Source organism: Watersipora subatra, chromosome 3, assembly GCF_963576615.1.
Source record: "Watersipora subatra chromosome 3, tzWatSuba1.1, whole genome shotgun sequence".
Taxonomy (NCBI): domain Eukaryota; kingdom Metazoa; phylum Bryozoa; class Gymnolaemata; order Cheilostomatida; family Watersiporidae; genus Watersipora; species Watersipora subatra.
Genome location: NC_088710.1, coordinates 13,608,092 through 13,627,704, shown reverse-complemented (window position 1 = coordinate 13,627,704; position 19,613 = coordinate 13,608,092). Strand labels below are relative to the sequence as shown.

The 19,613-nt window shown below is 35.1% G+C and overlaps 1 protein-coding gene across 2 annotated transcripts; it reads left to right on the top strand.

The window, feature by feature from the left end:
* Positions 1-559: 559 nt before the first annotated feature.
* Positions 560-17,513, top strand: LOC137391503 (F-box/WD repeat-containing protein 9-like). Of its 2 annotated transcripts, XM_068078002.1 has the most exons (10): positions 560-636; positions 4,122-4,374; positions 4,522-4,658; positions 5,194-5,367; positions 8,095-8,201; positions 9,905-9,983; positions 11,498-11,662; positions 13,195-13,308; positions 13,709-13,870; positions 16,789-17,513. In XM_068078002.1, the coding sequence occupies exons 2-10, from the start codon at positions 4,131-4,133 to the stop codon at positions 16,876-16,878; spliced, it is 1,272 nt and encodes a 423-aa protein (XP_067934103.1). In that variant the 5' UTR covers positions 560-636; positions 4,122-4,130; the 3' UTR covers positions 16,879-17,513. The 2 variants fall into 2 exon arrangements, with proteins under 2 accessions (XP_067934103.1, XP_067934104.1); XM_068078003.1 differs by lacking the exon at positions 16,789-17,513 and having other exon boundaries at positions 13,694-13,775.
* Positions 17,514-19,613: the final 2,100 nt, after the last annotated feature.

The window sequence follows — 19,613 nt, the reverse complement described above, 5'->3', positions numbered from 1 at the left end:
ACAGCATTAACGATTGGTAATTAACTGATAAACATAACAAACGCAAACCTTGTATCTTCATACAAAAAACATAAAACCTATCACTATAGCACTTTCTACGACTAAATATCATTGCAAAACCGGCTACTAACGCGTTATATCGTTATAAAGTTAGAACCGTAACTTTCAAAAGAGTAAGCAGTTTTTTTCAAGAGAATTCATAATTGTAAATTGTGAATATTATTGACTATATGTTGAATGAATAACAGACATTATTCCTGTTTAGCCACACCCAAGTGGAATGAGAAAAATCTAAGTGTTAGAGTCGGAAACGACCATCCTTTCGCCAGCTAGTTATTAGAATCGCTGTTCCGCAAGTTGTTTAGCTAATGCTACAACCTGGCGTCCATTCATTCGTATAACGACACAGGTATTATTTATAGTCTACGTTAGTTTACAAAGTTGGTGCTACAATGTATGTATAATCTTACGCTATATAAATTCTATTATTCTCTATGCAGCCTCCCCCCATTTAGAAACTGAATGAAGTTGAAGAATAAAAGCTAGGAAATTTGTTGGACGAAAATTTTGGAGCGACTCGTTTGGTGGTACTTTTCAATCTGGAGAACTTGAGAACTCCTGTATACATGCATTTAGGTAGTCTCCGATACATACCTTTTGTTTTCTGTTAAAAATGCATTATGCCGTTACTATACATTGCCAGTTTTGGTTTTTTGTGTTTTTCATGCTTTTGATCTTTTTACAAAAGCATGAAAAAGCTGATTCAATCACGAATACAAACATCGATATGGAATGTGTGTTTGGTCAAACTCAAATGATAAAGCCATTGTTATAACTAGTTCTGGAACACGACCTTTGTTGCATGGTTATTAAGTACTTATGTCTCAGCTTGATGTGATTACTACTAATGAACTAGCTTTATCTCATCACTTCTAATGTGCTAGCTTTATTACATCAATGATATACAGCCCCCCCATGGGGGGCTGTATATCATTGATTACATAAACCCTACTAGTATGCTGGATTTATTATACATTACTAGGATATAATTCAGCTACTGGTGAGGTACGTGCACTTCACCATTGTCATTGGTTTTATGAAATACAAGCATAAGAAGAAACTTACCATGATGGCTTTCGATGCTGAACTGGATTGCTTCGAATTTACTGATGCTTCTATTAGACATGTTCTTCTGGATCTGCTTTTCGGTGCAGATTGTTGTCTGCTCTGGTTGTTTTTGCCTTACAACACTGGATATATTCATCATGGCTGATGCCTACAGACTGCGAGCTACATAAGTTGACTGGACCTCCAGCGAGGCTTAAATACTTTTGAATTGTGGCGAAGGGAAGTGGAAAAAATTATTGGTGGACCTCTTGCTACTACATCTGACACAGTTGAGGTAAACCACATACATTTGGCCAGGTGTTGTTTACACTGAATGACTCATTAAAGCCAGAACAAATGTGGACCCGGACCTTTGGCTAGATACAGCTAAGAAACTTGGATAAGTTGGCTGCCATTCAAAGAAACGCAATTTTTTTACGATATCAAGTAAAAGCCAAATGAAAACAACCATGTTCTACTTTTCAATAATTTACTTATAAAATGAGCTTATTTTCCAGATTATGCTGGCTTCCTAACTGTTGACAAACTATTCCTTAGATGTAACAACATAGGATGCAAATGCCAACTCCTGGGCAAAATTTGGGATATCACGGTCAAACACTTTTTTTGTATATAAGACGTTTTGAAGCTGTCAATATGACTTGAGGTATTTGGAATGGTTTGATCCACTGGCTTGAGAGATCCACACAACGTCCTGAAAAAAATCTTTCTTAGAATATGCAAAAAACTGGTGGTAAACTAAAACCAGCAACATCTGGCTATGAAAGTATAACTCGCAGCTCCTTTAAATTCGATAATAAGATCAAATTTAATATGAGAATCTAATAGTATGAGAATCTAATTATTATCTAATTCGATAATAATGAGATTCTCATACTAAGATCTCCCCTTGGTGAGATAAAATGCCACTCTAGAGATAAATGCTCGGCTAACAGACACCACATGCAGATTTTGTGACAAAAGAGGGTACTTTAAAAAAAGCCTGCACTAAAAAGCGAAAAACCCAAAGTGATGTCAAACATCAACATGCCGTCAGCACACTGATCTCTTCGGCATTTTTGAGCATGAGCCTGATCTCGAATCTGTGTACCTTAGTGTACCAAAGGCCTAGAAAATCTTGGACCATTGATGTCATGGTCATATGTAATGACATTCAAGATAAAGCTTGATTCTGTCATGAATTCCAGTCGTGAACGAACTCCTTCTGGGAATCAAATTTTGAAAGAACTTTCAACTCGTGAGTGCTTCATCTTGTATGCTAGGCAAAATCACTACTGAGCCAAATAATGAATAATGAAATAACTGCCGAGTTCACATAGCGGATGAATCTGAAGCTGACTATTCTAAACTCCCGAAAAATAGTAGAGACTTCTACCTCTGGAAAAGAACACAGGAGGTGTGCTAAAAGAGCTCAAACTCATTTTTCTTACAATGTTTGATGGAAACATTCAATTATTTAATGGTAAAGTGTCTTTAAATCTCTCTGTGGACACTAGACCTGTACAACATCCTCCCGCAGCCACACATGTTACTTGTGTACTAGTTTTATGTCATCATTGCTAATGTACTAGCGTTATGTTATCTTTTCCAATGTGCTAGCTTTATTACTTAAACACTCTTAATGTGCTGGCTTTATTATGCATTACTAGTGTATAACTTGGCTACTGTTCAGTCCAAGTTCAGCTCATCATTGTCACTGGTTTTATGAAATGCAAGTGCAAAGAGAAACACAACACCCATCATTTTTTTTCAATAAAGTCATGCCTTAATGATACATATATGCACTAGATTTAAATTTTGGAAAGATGATTTCTGACAGCAGTAAAAATTATTCACCAATTATCAGTGTTGTTTTTGGTGAATCTGATGAAAGAGGATGTGGACAACTCCAGTGCTTGACATGATCTGCTCAGTTTCTGTCGATTTTTAAACGTATTTGTTATATCACAAGAGTAAAGTATGCATTCGCTGCTACGATCACCATTAAACCGTTAAGCCTAGTGATAAATAGTAAGTCATTAAGCTCTTTAGTTTAACTCATCTGTCTGGTCTAATTGACCAGTTCTGACAAGTCTGCTATACTCTGTAAAAAGGTGAAACCTTAGTGAGCCTGTCAATTATGTTACACACTGTAGTAAGATGAAGCCTTGGTGAGCCTGTCAATTTTTTAAGAATGCAGACATCTAGCCATATTTTTGAAATGCAAGAAGTTTTGGCTTTTTTTACTGGTTGGATTTTACTTTTCTTACAAAAGCAATCAACTGTTTTGGTCACATCTTCAACCTTCATTTACTAAAATTTTCTAGATCCGATATCTCAGACTTTGATAAACTTACCGGATAAAAGTTTCATTTCCGTTATAACATTTCGTTGCCAGCATTATAGTTTATGAATTTACGATATGGTTGTTAGCCATTCTGGCTGGTTTTTCGAAAGGTAAATTTTTTGTAAATACATGTATGTTGAAAATTAATGTTTGCCTGGTTAGTAGGCTATGAGTGTGTAGAATGAAAACTCAACTCTAGTCAGTAGACACGTAGGCATTATTTTTTCATGTGAACAAAGTGAATTCAAATTTTTAGGAAATCAAACAGTTATACCTTTTTTGCTTGGTTTTAAAAAACTTTATAATTAATAAACTCTGGGTAAACATGGAGGTTTGAAAGTCATTGACAAAATATTCATAGTGAATATGCTGAAGGTGCTACTTGCTCACAATATGAACTAGAAGGAATAAGTGATTCATACAAGAGAAACTTTGTTACCAATGTAAGTCAGTTTTATTCAATAACTTATAAATTGCTTTTTTTTACTTTCCACTTGGTAAAACTGTTACAAATATTTATGCATTATAACATTGAGTCATCTGTTTGTGTAATTCTTTCCATTGTGGAACATTAGTGAAACAATTTAAAATAAATTTCAGTTAACCATAGTTTATATTGAGTCTAAACATTTCTAGAAAAGTTACATTTCACAAGACTGTATTGCAGGTGGTGACAATGGAAGCATCAGATAACTTACATGTAGATCAAACTGCTTCTGAGCTGACTGAGGAGCCATGCTATTTTCTAGCTCTTCCAACTGAACTCATTCTACGAATATGTGACTTCCTGGACTCGGATATCGTTATTGAAGTGCTTGGAAAAGTGTGTGAGTTCTTCGCTGTGTTAGCGGCTGATGACCTTATATGGAAGACAAGAATACACAAGCGCTGGCCAAACAAGCGCTATCCTCTTCGGCAAGGTGGGTAATTGACAGAGTTTTGCAGTCGATTATAATGACAGAAATTAAAAGAAAATAAAGGCAGAAAAATAAAGAAAATAAAGACATTATTATTTCCCTTATTATAATGTAGCAAGAACTTAAGTGTTGTTATTTCTTTATCGACAGTCGATGCAATGTTTGATTGGAAGCAGGCCTGCATGGAGCGAGAGCGCGAGTATCGGAGGTGGACGGACATCTCTAATCATATAAACAGAACTGACATTCCATTTGGTTTCTGTGTCGATGTCGTACATATCACTTCGGTTAGTCTATTAACTTGTATCACAGGCTATTAAATCCAATTTGGTAGCCTGTGCACTAATCTTTGAACTTTTTTTGGTAAATGTGTTGGTGATACATACCACATTCTAGTGAAAGATTATTTATATCATAGGAAAGATTGAGCTTCAGTTTGGAAGTTATCTACCATAAAAATTACATTTTTGTTTTCAATTAAATTAAATGAATACTTAATCAAAAATGGCAAGTTTTTTATCTTGCAAATTTATTTCCAAAAAATGGATTAGTTTTTTTCAAATAGGAATAACCTAGTATGTACGAGTATATGTTTGTAAGTTGGATACATGTCTACACTGACTGCTCCAAAGTCATGTATAGCTTCAAGGCTTGGTGCACTGCTTAACTATAGCTCGGAAAGTTAGTTGGCTGAAGTTTGAGAATATGTCAGAGGAAACACTTTAAGAACAATGGATGCATTTCCTTCTACTTGTTGGAAACGTTTGTAAACAGCATGTATTCAATAAAGGTCAACTGCTTGCGTCATTGAAACATTTTTAGAGTAACCATTTGATCATGGGCTTGAGGGATCATACCCTCTACAGTATTAAACTATCTGACATACCCATGCCTGAACAGTCAGAACTAGGTGATGGCGATGTTGTAAGAGATGTTGATACATTACGATTAAGTGGTCTCGGCGGTCGGGAAACCTTTCAGCGAGTTGCTCACAAGGTAAATTCTACATTATGGCTTTATGCAGGACTTTTTTTCATCTTATGTCTTTTATGAGGGTGTAACTTTGCAATCATTAAAATTGTCTGACAATGTGATCAGAGCAAGCTGCAGATCAGGAAATCAAGCATTCAAAACTGAAGTTAGTTAGTAGTCATATGGTATGCGGAATTGTCTTCTCATGTTACACAAAGTACATTAGGTGTAAGTCTGTAAAGTCAATTTTTTGTAGCTTACCGAATCATATTGTTTGTTGACTCACTCTTTGATTGCTATGCAGAAGTGTTGTTAAGACTAAGAGGATTTGCCCTCTCATACTAATAGAAAGACGACAGCAAGTACTATTTATCTGCATTTTGACAAATCTCATATCCAGTCATATTTCAATGAAAGAAATACATTGTCGTTGCTGCAAAGAAATTGCAATGGCTAATTTTGTTTTAGTACAGATTTGTTAAAGGAATTGCATTCTGTAGTTTCTATGTTTGTATGTCATAGTGTTGGTGCTACAACTTCAAATATTTACTATAATAAGAGCCGCATCCATCGTCTGTCTAAAGAAATGGTTGAAGATTGCAAGAAAGATTGCATTTTATAGGATTTAAACTCGTAACTTCCAGCTTGGTAGACCAACACTCATGTCCAAACGCTCTCAGATGCCCAAACAGCCCCCAGTTGACAGCTGTTTAAATCAAGAGGATAGGTTCCTTTTTGTTTGTTATCTTACCTGGTTCAACTTCACCATACTGCTTTTTAAACATTCTGTTCAAGTTCGTTTCATGCTCATCAATTCTATATATAAATCTCAATGTTTGTCTGTCTGTCCATGTATCCGGTTATGGCGATTAAAATCTAGTAATAAAAAAAATTCACTTCACCGAGGATTTGATCTCGAAACTTTCAGGTCTGAAGACAGCAATCTGAACAACTAGACTACCATCATTCACTTGACTGTAGCGATAACGGATTGTGCTTTTAGCACCATCATTGAATGACTCATGCTTTTAGTGCTTGGAATTATTTACTAGCACAGCTGATCGTTACACATAGCTTAATGATTATTAAGCTGGTTTCAAAAACTGCTATTGTTTTTAGTAAAGATTGAGACTACTAGCTTACTAGGTGAGTTATTCAAATTCATTGGGTAATTATTTTATTACCCATGCAACGCCAGACATTCGGCTAGCATAAAATAAAAGCTTGTTTATTCCTGGGTGAGCAAACCTTGTTAGGAGTTGTTACATTCCTTAAAAGTTAGATCTCCTGTACATCACTTGAATAATCCAAGAGTTTAAGACGATATTTTATTCAGCTCTTTATCATTAAAGGAAGTCAATCAGTCTTGTGGGAAGAGGAAGAACTCCTGATGTTTTTCACAAGCGAATTTAAGAGAAAAGTTAGTTTTTTAGCTAAAACCATTAATATTCTTTTAACGAAAATAACAAGAATGAAGTGTTTAAAACAAAGTTAAGAAAGCTAGAGGAAACTTTAAGAAATGAGACAATCAATATTAACTCTACTGACAACTTTCTTACTAGAATACAAAAAGGAAAAAAGTACTTACCACTTGAACAGAAACATAAAAGTCTAAAACCGCAGCCGTAGTTAGAAGTAAAATATGTTCCATGACAGATCTGAACATAGTCTTTTATGCATTATGTTATGATCAAGGCTTACTGAAAACATAGAAAAGTGGGTCACATTTTTTACATGCTTGGCAGCTGAAACCGAAAAATGGCGAAATGGGATTCTTGTCTCTTTAGATCGCGTTCTTTTCGTTCTTGTTTAATGTACATGTATTTCTTTTGTTCCAATTAAAAATAATATTTCTACATCATGCCTAATTATGGTTCATCTTTTCAGTTTGCATGAATAGAGATGAACATTAGTTTCTGTAAACAAGTAAGACTTGAAAATGCGGAACATGAAACTGGGAAAAAAGAAAAATTCAACCAGTAAGAAAAGACAAAATTTTTTACAGTTCAAAAATATTGGTGAAAGTTCGCATTTTTAAAAAAACTGACAGGCTCACCAAGACTTTACCTTACTACAGTGTTCGTGATAAAACTACAGTGTCTCTGATAGATCTAGTGTCTCTGATATAGAACGAAAGTGCCTTTGATAGAACTACAGTGTATGTGATAGAACTAGTGTCTGTGATAGAACTACAGTGTCTAATATAGAACTACAGTGTATGTGATAGAACTACAGTGTCTGTGATAGAACTACAGTGTCTAATATAGAACTACAGTGTCTAATATAGAACTACAGTGTCTGTGATAGAACTACAGTGTCTGTGATAGAACTACAGTGTATGTGATAGCACTACAGTGTATGTGATAGAACTACAGTGTCTGTGATAGAACTACAGTGTATGTGATAGAACTACAGTGTCTGTGATAGAACTACAGTGTATGTGATAGCACTACAGTGTATGTGATAGAACTACAGTGTCTGTGATAAAACTACAGTGTATGTGATAGAACTACAGTGTATGTGATAGAACTACAGTGTCTGTGATAGAACTACAGTCTCTGTGATAGAACTACAGTGTCTGTGATAGAACTACAGTGTCTGTGATAGAACTAGTGTCTGTGATAGAACTCGCAGTGTCCTACTGTAAACAGGTAGGACTTGAAAGTGCCTACTGTGATAGAATTCCTTTTAACAGTTGGGTGTTGTACCGTTTATAAAATGTAATTAAGACCCCGCACCTGCTATTTTCAGGGCTGGATATGGACAATCAGTTCTGATGAGGAGAAGATATGCAGTGGTTCTTGGGATTCCAAAGTACTTCTCTGGGACTACGCAGGCCAGCAGCTTTCTTTGTACAAGTGAGTGCTTCCAACGTTAGCCGAGTGTGTCTGTGCATCTTAATAGTGAGTCGGAGGTCTGGCTGTTACTGTAGCTGGTCCAATATCATCTTATTGAGGCTCGCTCTATTTTTTATTAATCTTGTCCAGCATATACTCATGTATAAGTCGAGTCTCTGGGAGACAACTTTGAGGTCAAATTTTCAGGGTTGACATATACATGAGGAATATTTATGGACATGCTACTGTCGGAGTCGAATAGAATGTGAATATGGAAAGAAAACTCCATTATTTTACATGTATAGTAACTCCTTTATTATACATGTTTAATGACGGAGTTATCATACCACAGTGTGTATATTGCATATATGCAATATACACACCCTGGTGTGAAGCTTTAACAAACACTCATAATGATGCTGCTTGTTCAGATAGATGTTAAAGTTACTTCACAGAATTACTAGTGTGAAATATCAGTGAAAATACAGTATATATTACTAGTAAACAAGCTTATGACGACATGCTTGATCTTAGCATGTCAGCCGCCATTGTTGTTCTGTACTACCACCCGCTGGTTTTGAAATTAATCAGTAATATATTTTGGAAAACGTTAAGTGAAATTTTACCACTACAAAGTTCAAATAATTTTTAGTGCACGTAAATTTAAATAGACCTGGACTTCTAGACACCGGTTATCACGCACCAGATCGTTTTTTGTCTGTTTACCAGCCATGAAGTAGCAAACACCTGATTGAGAACAGACAATGCTTGACTTGCCTTTATTGTGCAGTCGGTGCACAAATAATACTGTAAGCGAGTCAACCCAAAACCTCATTTAAAACGTTCCTAAGAACTCTATTTATTATATTAAGTGAAAAAAAACTTTAAATTTTTTAAGTTATGTTTTTCCGGATAGGAAAAATTGATTCAGACTCTATATAATTATTCCAAAATATTCTGAAATAACGGCGTTGTCTTATACATGAGTAATACCTATAATGATGCAATTTATTTTTTCTCTTAAAAAATTCGCCATGACTATTTCAGAATAAATTCTGGAATAGTGGAAATGACTTATGCATGAGCAAAGAGTAGTACCTATAATGCATGTTTTTGTGTTGAAGTACCAATAAACTTATACAATGTGTTTATGAGTGTATGCGGTATTTAATTTATTTAGGTATTTATTTATCGGAAAAAAGTACTTAAAAAACAAACATTTTGAAAAATCTGTGTAAGATTTTACTGGGGTGCTTAGATGATTTCAATTCTATTTTGGGGCGATTTGATAGGGCGTATCAAAATAGTAGAACAAGTAAGTTTTGTTTGTTCCTCTTAAATAATTTGTATACAGATCATATGTACGTGGTGAGATTGTAATTTCCATGTTTTGTAATTCCATGTTTGTGTGGCACAGTGTTGGTCTCCAAACTTGACACAAAAAATGTACAAAATCTGATGGAGACCCTAGTTTGCTTTGTGTGCAAACTAAAACGATTGTCGCAGTTTCCAGCACCAATACTGATTTTCAAGTTAACCTGTTCATATACATTTCTTTAGTAAGATAACCTAAATAATATTGAAGGCTGTAGGTTGCCTGTGCACTAAGGCTATAGCATCAAATGACTGAAACAACAATAAAGTCAAGTACAAACATTCCAAAAAATAATTTGTTTTTGAAGCTTGTCAGAAATATTCTGTAGCATTGACTGTATATGTTTCAGGTGTGGCTCTGCTGTCCTCTGTTCAACTATGACTGGTAATGAGATACTAGCTGGAACATTTAACAAGACTTTAGTCAAGGTAGCCATCTCGGGACCATTCATTTTTCTGTTACGCCTGGTTTTTATCCCACCGTAAACAGCCTGCGGTCATCGGCAGTACTCGGAAGGCTGTTTGTTCTTAGCGCTTACGATACCAGCGGAGATCGCGCAATTAAGGAATTATCTGCTCCTTGACAACAGCATTTTTACGCATGAAGTTAAGATATAACATATGTTGCCGGGTCAAGGTCATATTTTTGAGTAATTGTCATAAATCTTTTGCCAAACCCCTCGTGGAAATCGTACGTACAATGCATTCTGGGTGCTTGGTTCTCACTACCAGTGACATCTTGCGACCTTTGCCGGGGACCATAAAAAATGTTCAACTCGCTGATCTTTGCCTGCGGCCACAGCTGACAGAAAAATTGTTGCCAGCTCCAACCTTAGGGCTGTGCCTTACAGGTGGTGAGAACCAGGCTTTACATGGATCTTGACAACTTACAGTAACTTCAAGCAATTCTATAACTAACTTGTTCCTTTCGAATGAAGAGTTTTTATGCCAAATTTGTAAAGTCTGTGCAGGGGTGGCATAAATAAACAAAACCATAGATATTTATTAGTAATGTTTACTGTAATGAATGAAAGTGGTTATAGTCATATTTATGAACAATGTAACAACAATCTGGTTTAGATTACACTTGTGAAACAGCGCTATCAACATTTGTCAAGATTTGACAAAAACTCGCCATTCTCTCAGGCTATCAACTGCTACACAAACTGTCAGAAATAATTCCTAAAGATGAGTTTTTAAAACAAAGGCTATGGATGTGATTTCTCAAAAGTCATTTGATATCAATCAGTTGAAGCCCATCTTGTTATCTGTAAACCCATTTTGAACAGTTGATTCTGTATGATTCTAAATCCTATTATTCCCTATGATAATGTTATATGCACCTTGTTTTCATTTCCTTTTACATTTGTATATTATTTGTATACATTTCATAATCTTCTTATGCAAGAGTAGATGCATTTTGTGTTGTTTATAATCTATGTTGCATTGCTAATTTACATTGTTTATTTTTTACCACTAAAACCTTGACATTTTTCTACATTCTGGTAGTCATTTCATTAATACTAATTTTAAAAAAAATAGTTTTTTTAATTATTATCTATAAAACAAGTGGCTTTCTAGCCTAGACTTCTATTTCCTCTGTAAAGTATCTTATTTTCATTGTGGGAGTAAAAACATGTTGCTCTGTTGGAGGGCCATGAGTGTTTCCATCAACAGTATGTAGAGCGAAAACTCTAGTCCAGTGACAGTCGGCAGTAATGCTAGCTAGTATCTCATCAAGTGAGCAATTAGAATAACACTTTTTTTCAGTAAATAAAATGGTTTTTACTTTTTAAGAAACACTTGTTAATTAAAAACTTACCATAGTTTTTTAGGCTAAAAATTCTTGCACAAACTCTTAATAGTGTATATTTCAAGTTGTTACATGCTCATCGAAATAGGATTGTTCCAACTATTAGCCAGCATGCTGTTGCTTTTCACAGATTGACACAAGGGTGGCTAGCCCTGTCTCTACAATACTAATTCCAAGGAGACCAATTCTATGTGTAGAAGAAACTCCCAATTGGGCGATCATAGGCAATGAGAGCCGGCAAATTAACATCATGGATAAGAAAACCCTAAAAATTTATTCTACATTAAGATTGCCGGTAAGTGGGGACAATTCCAAATTTTGAAATTTTTATGAAGCTTGTCAGGTAGCTAAAGTAGTTTTCACCTTAGCTTTGCACTTTAAAGTCTTTTCAATCGATTTTTTGTCTAGTTTTGTTTGAACTCATTCTCTATAGATGTTTTAAGGGTACGACTTGCCAGCTACCGTTGTTTGGGTTAACTGATGGAGATTTTTAAAAGAACAAAGTATTCACAGCGTCACAGGAGTTGCAAGTAATAGTAGTATACATACCGTTAAATCTCGACTTACAGCCATTTATACATACATCTTTTTTAACGTGTGACACAAAAGTTGAGCAAATATATTTCTGGACATGTGAAAATTTCCCAACAGAAACCATTAAAAATTTTTTTGAAACCTTTTACTTTTGTAAGTATAAATTAAAAGGTGGTAAAATTTAAAAACAAACTGTAGACTTTATAGAAATAAATTTAATTAGTTTGAGCTGATTTAGTCTAAGGTAGAATAAGTTTCATCATTTATTTCTAAGTTACATGAAGCCATTTAGAGGTTATCAAGAATATAATGTAAAAGTAATGGACAGAAAAAAGCTTAGAATAATAAAAGCTTAGTAATAAAAAGCTTAATAAAAGATTAAAGGCTGGCAATGAAAATTGAAAATAAAATTAAAAACAGTAAAAAATGAAAACAGAAAAAATACATATCTGTCAATTTATCAAATTTGCATAGTTTAACTTGCACTGGCAACTTTGCAACCTTTCCATTATCCATTTCCAGTATCATCAAAGCTTCTTATCTATCACTTCATATACCGCCAAGCCTGTACGTTGGCAAATCTATATTTCAATTTATGTGTCTCTAAGGTAACTTGGCAATAAATACCCTTTTGTACTGATTATGGTTCTATTAATTTAGTTATTGTATATAAGTTAGATTTGCAAATTTACTCTTTTACATAGCGTTGTTTAGTTTTGTATTTTTCAACTACTTCAAATATTCATCGTTTGGCTCTGAGTCCAATGATAAATATTTGGCTTGCGAGCTCTGAAATGATATAAAAAAATATAATGTGTTTTTGTACATACATGTATATTCGCTTTGCCGTATGACAGCTTTCACATGCAAGGTAAATTTTAGACCGGATTAACTTCATATGTTAAGGTTTGACTGTAATAAATTGTCATGTCTACTGTATTAAATAGTAATTTAATGGCATTTTGGCACATAGAAAGAAGTTCTTTTAAATATTGTTTGTAGTTACTTTAATTACTGCAGAGAGACAACAACTTCATCGGATATTTTATGTGAAAAAATATTTTACTCGCTAAACATGTACATGTAACAATAGGTTTACTCTGGCAAAGCTATAAAAACTTACACTGCTTGTGCAAAAAGCAATGCTTGTTTAATGATAACACTACCTAGATATGGTGAGATCATTTAATTAGTGTGGGAATTAGTTAATTCTGGTAAGTTATAGCGGTGTGTCCCCTGGAGGCAAATATGTGTGGTTACAACACTTTTCTGGGAGTTGCTGTATCGTTGTAGGCAGGGTTCCCGCGTAGCATGTCTCTCAAGGACAATCTTTTGTATGTTGGAACTAAATCTGGAATCCATGTTTATTCCTTTGATGAAGCACTTGGTCGTCTTACTTTCTTAGAGGTATGGCACAGTTTGCTCCAGTGTTTCAGTTGGTTTTTTGTATGTGTGTGCATACCAGTTGTCACATACTTAGCTCTAAAACCTCTGAGTCAATTTCATCATAGATATAGTGCAACTAATAGAATGGTTAGAAACCAGCTCTTTATGGCATTGCGTTGTTTAGTTTCTGTATCATGGATGTTTTGAGTTTGCATTTTGTGGATTTTCCTTTTTTTGTCTATATTAATATTAAGTGTATTAAGGTTTTACTAGCATGAGTGATTTCCAGAAAAAGATTTGCCAATGTAATAACAACTCTAGGTAAGTCGACTCACTTCGGTATGGGCTTACCATATTGCCAACATGAGGATACCAGGGTTTAAGGATGTTCTATTCAATCATATAGTTGGTTTGTCTCTAGACATTCTCAGAGGACCAAAACACTGAAGCAAGGATTGTCAAGCATACGTTAGGCTCTGTTCTAACAGCATACAAGGATGGCATCTGTAAGATTTGGGAACCAAGTGGCAAACCTGCAGTTTTGCAAACGGTTACCTCACAAAATTCTGAGGAAATATGCTCTGTAAGTTAAATGCTACTGTTACTATTTGCTACTACTACTAGGTGCCGCTGTTTCTAGGTACAGGCATACCTTGAGATACGAGTGTCCCAACATATGAGAAATTTGAGATATGAGTAAAACGAAGCAAATTTTTGCTTTGAGATACGAGACAAATTTGAGATACGAACATGGGAGACGGTTCTCGATGCAGTCGCGAGGTGGCTGAGTATGCTAGAGGCCGCTTCGGAGAAAAGCATCGCTCGATCTTTTTCGTCAGTTTAGTTTGTGAAAGTTTTAAAAAGGTTGGCTAAAAGTGAATGTGAACGCAAATCAAATCCTGAGGCAAAAAGAGTCAAGTCAGAAGAAAATAATAAAAAAATTTAAATGAAAACAAAATTAGAATTAAATTTAGTATTAGATCAAAACTTATTTTCAAGTGTGTGCTTAGTAAGCTAAATTCATTAAAGGTAAATTTAAAGTTTATATTATGTTCGCGTCACAAAAGTGTAGCCGACTGCACATGTTGCCGTCACATCTCTCACGAAGCTAAGAACTCCATACAGTACTGGTAATAAGGTAATGTTACATTTTATTCCAGTTCATAATCACTAGATAGGTATTTGTTACTTTGTGAGCATAGATGGCGCGTTACAACTATTAATAACATATTTTTCTATCGTAATATCCTGGTTTAGGTGGCTTTTCCGAGAGTGAGGAACGGATTAATTTGTGTGTACCTATTTTATATAGGGGAAATTGCTTCAAGATACAAGAGAATTAGCAAACAAACTCAAACCCAGAACGCATTAAGCTTGTATGTTGAGGTATAACTGTGCTACTGTTACAACTACTACTACAGTAATACTTCAACTTACGAGTGCTCTAACGTACGAGAAACTTGAGATACGAGCCAGCTTTTAAGCAAGTTTTAGCACTAACATATGAGCAATGTTTGAGATACGAGCACGTGAGTCAGTTGCAAAGTATGCTGGAGGTGTTTTATGATAACAGCATCACTCTGTATTTCTCAACTACTCAGGTTATACTTTTGTACCGTGTTTTCTGTGCGCAATTTTCAGTGCAGAATTATGTGAATTAAAAGTACGGTGCGTAGACCGAAAGTTTGCCAGTAAAATGAAAGATAATGGAAAGAAAAAGCAAATGATAACAATTGATATTAAACAGAAAATTATTGTAAAATATGCGAAATGTGTATGCGTGATTGATCTAGCTCAGCAATATGACAAAAATACATCTACAATTATCAAACCGAAGGGTTATATTCAGGGCATTTAGTTTGCAAAAGGACTAACCATAATGCGTTTCTAAACGACGCAGCGATCTTCACGACCGCTGATGGAGAGACTGCTCAGGCATTGGATAAAAGATAAACAATTGGCTGGTGACAGCGTAACTGAAACGATGTTTCAATAAAGGCAAAAAGGCCTATGTGAAAAGGCCGGTGCTATCTATAAAAATTATAAAAATAGACTTTCGGACAAGTTGGCTAGTGGTCGTACATTAACCCTTTGTGACGACACCAGTGTTCGTCCTAATCGCAACACGTTGAAAGAGCGACAAAGGCAAATGTCCTTAGATAGGTTTATCTTAAAACGGCCGGCTAGTCGTGAAAGCGAAAACAAAGGAAAAATTAGCTAACCAGCGAGAAACTTCCAACTATGAACGCCGAAGAAATTTTAATTACGAAAAATGAAAGTTTGCTTTTAGGTTTGCTTTTAAGTTTGTTTTTTAAGACTTTGATAAAATCCAAATTTATCAAATTCAACTGTTGTAATGCAGAATGACACTTATATCTCCCTCCCTGGCAAATGCTAGCGTTAGCTGCTACTGTATGTATTTAGTTTTACATTTTAATTAATCACATTTCCTTGCATTGTTTTTTATTTGTTGCTTTTTGAAAGCATGTGGTAAGTTAGGACAATAACCAACATGCTTTTTCTGTTACAATATCTTATTTTGAGTGTTTTATTTGCATGTTTTAGAGTATAGAAACCAATTAATATATATTTAATTGTTCTATATATAAATAAATTGCACTAACATGCGAGTAAATTGACATACGAGCTCAGTCTCGGAACGCATTAAGCTCGTAAGTCGAAGTATGACTGTAGTTGCCACTGTTACTACTACTAGTTGCCACTCTTACTACTACTAGTTGCTACTGCTACTACTACTAGTCGCCACTGTTACTACTACTAGTTGCCACTGTTACTACTACTAGTTGCCACTCTTACTACTACTAGTTGCCACTCTTACTACTACTAGTTGCCACTCTTACTACTACTAGTTGCCACTCTTACTACTACTAGTTGCCACTCTTACTACTAGTTGCTACTGTTACTACTACTAGTCGTCACTGTTACTACTACTAGTTGCCACTGTTACTACTACTAGTTGCCACTCTTACTACTACTAGTTGCCACTCTTACTACTACTAGTTGCTACTGTTACTACTACTAGTCGCCACTGTTACTACTACTAGTTGCCACTGTTACTACTACTAGTTGCTACTGTTACTACTACTACTACTAGTTGCTACTGTTACTGATATTATTGCTATCTTACTTGTCAAGTTGAACTTGCCACTTTTACAAAGTTTACTTCTCATCCTAAATGTATAATAATGGCAGAAAAACTTTTACATGAGTGGAAGAGGCTTCAGCTTTTTCTGTAAGTTCAGAGTACAGCAAGCAAGAGCTCTCTCGCTATGAATTTTCCAAAGGCCGCGGTTGATGACCTATGTAATGCTCCGCATATAGAAGTTACCCCCCCTCTATCAATTGTTTCATGTGATGAGACGTAAGCTAGGGAGAATAACTTTATAATACTGTTAATTTTGATTAAAAAGCTTTCAATCCTGCTCACTTCCACAGCTTAAATTTCTTGTGTAAACTTTGGTGAAGTTTTGTTTGTTTTAGATGGACTACCGAAATGGTAGTTTAGTGCTGGGCTCAGTTGGGTGTGTCTCATTGTACAGAGATAAGCCTCCCGTGCATCACGATACCTGATAACTTTTGATATTTTTTTCAGCTCTTTTTCCTTCCAGACACTTAGGGATTTATGGCTTATATCAGTTCTCAGTAATAGTTGTAATATACGTAACATACCAGTTCATATGCCATTTTGTTGAATATATGTTTTTAGCCATTGTTATAAACTCTGTCAGTTCACACATTTCTCAACCTTCGTTATGTTTGATTTACTATTTATAATCTACTTGTTTCTTTTTTCTTTATAATGAAGATTAGATGAGAGTTCAAAGTGCTGTGATAACTAATCGGATTTTCTTGGTATTTGTAATGCTACTTTCTTATTCATCGCATTGTATGGCTTTTGTGAAGAGTTTGCGATTTGGTCGGGGAAGGCAGTAGTTTTTGGAGCTCCATGTATGAGCTCACACAGTCATTAAACTCGGATATAACTGTATGTATTTTAGTTATTTTACTGAAACATAGTGTTGTGGAGCAGATTAATTATAGTTTAGTATCTTCCTGTGATATTTCTCTCAGTTTTGTTGTATTTGGATTTGCTTCCTCATATTTTTAAGATATCTGGTTGTTGTATTTATTTATTTTTTTTCTGATCATCATTTGCTAGGTAAGTTTTGATTCATCTACATATATATAACTAATATGTGATTCTGTCTGCCCAGCTATAGTGATTAGTATCTAGCAATGCAGAATCCGTATTGCAGAAGATTAGATCTCGGAACCTTTCTTTCACCAGGCAATATGCTAACTTATTGAGCTACATGAGATGCTTTTGATTCAATGGGCAATATGAGTGGTTATCTAGGTTAAAATACGCATAGCGACTCTGCATCATGTTACAGCGCAATGTCACTAAAGCGTGTTCTCACAGCTCTTATTAGTAAGTTTTTATCAATACGGATACTAGCTTGCTCAAATTAGCCATTGGCAATGTGCCAGGCTAATGGCAAGTGCCAGGCAACTATATTACCTGAAACTGTTTATAAACTGTTTTTCAATACTCGTACAACGCCGAGCATTCCGCTAGTTTAATATATACATATGATAGATACGTGTCATAGATTTGTTATTAACATTAAATGGGACTCATAGACATTATTTTTAAAGAGTGGAAATTTATTTAATAACAAATGTATCAATAATCAATCAATAATAATCAATAACAAGTACATCATAAGAAAACTGTTGAAGCAGCTTATAAGAATATTTTAGGCTTTCAAATTCTAAAGCCACACAGCTGGTCATTAAAATTTGGTATACTGGCCAAACTATCGACAAATGTCTATTTTTGACCAGTTCTTGATAAATCTAAAAGTATTCTACAGCTAGTTTGGTACATCGGTGATGCTTTTGATTTAAATGATAGGTACTATTTGCAGAGCAAAAATGCTATTTTATCAAATTTTATATTATTTAGGTAAAAGATAGCTAAATGCACAACTCTTACTCTGAAATATCATCGGAGATTCGTTTTTAATATTGAAGTTATTACCATTTAAACAATTAGGTACGTTGCTCGTCGGACTCAATTGTGTTTCAAGATACCGGCCTGGTACCGGTCATTTCTGGCTAGGACGTGTTAAGTACACGTCCACACTAACCAACTATATCTACTCCAAAAGAGAGCTCTTCGACTCATCTGTCTCAAACCCAACCGGCAAGTGAAATCTAAAACTCTATCAACACATTTAATTATAAACAAGACAGCCATACTACCTCTGCCAGCCCTTTCAATCTACTTTATCTGCCTTTCTGGTTTTCTAATAAAGAATAACCTTTGCCCAACTTACCTTTCTGGTGCTTTTGAACACTTAATAAATCCACATACAACCAGAAATCGGCATAAGCTTCCCAGCTCCTCACGTCACAACCAATTAAACCTAAACATTTTGAGAAACCAATGATATACAGCCCCCCATGGGAGGCTGTATATCATTGGAGAAACTTCAACTCTCTTCAACCCTGACCCTTAACTCTTTTAAAACTAACCTTAAACTTCTTCTTTGCCAATTTGCATAACCCTAACTATCTGTATGCCAACAACAACACCAATACCATGTTCTTTTGGACAAATCATATGGTATTACTACTATACCTGCTAATACTGTAACCGCTTGTAAATGCTCATCAAATATTGTATTTGTTTTATGTTCGTTTTTTGTTACTAGTCACGGAAACAGCACAATATATTTTTCACCTTCAATTGTTTATGTTCTATTCTTCATACTGTATTTTAGCTTCATATCTAGATTAGTGTGTGGTACGTCTTGAAAACCATGCTTCTTTGTCATTAATGTCGATTATCACAATAAAAAATGTAATAAAAAAGTAGCATATAGGAGTTGTCTGCTCATTTACTCGACCAGCTCTTCCAATCGAGTTAGCGTGAAATCCTACTACCGAATTAAATTTAAATCTTTCAACTACATGTACCTAGATGAACCTTGGATCCGATAAATACATGTACCCAGTGTCGTATAGGGACACTATACGAGCCTATACTATACGACCCTATACGACACTGCATGTACCTAGTAAAACTTAGCTAGCTATCGATAGAACTCGATCTAGAGTTTGATATACAGTACATACTACATACGGTACATAGTTTTTACGTAAATTTTCGGGTGTTTTCCAAACCGTGCCTAGGGTTAGAACTGATTATTCATAATGCTGATGCAATAGTGATCATCATTATGAATTGATGCGGACTATTCGTTATGATCACGAACATCATCGTTGATCGTGTTCGA

Coding starts and splice junctions, on each gene's coding strand:
- LOC137391503 (XM_068078002.1), top strand. CDS start 4,131: ATGGAAGCATCAGATAACTTACATGTAGATCAAACTGCTTCTGAGCTG. Junction 9,984..11,497: donor TTAACAAGACTTTAGTCAAG/GTAGCCATCTCG, acceptor TGCTTTTCACAG/ATTGACACAAGGGTGGCTAG. Junction 11,663..13,194: donor ATTCTACATTAAGATTGCCG/GTAAGTGGGGAC, acceptor GTATCGTTGTAG/GCAGGGTTCCCGCGTAGCAT.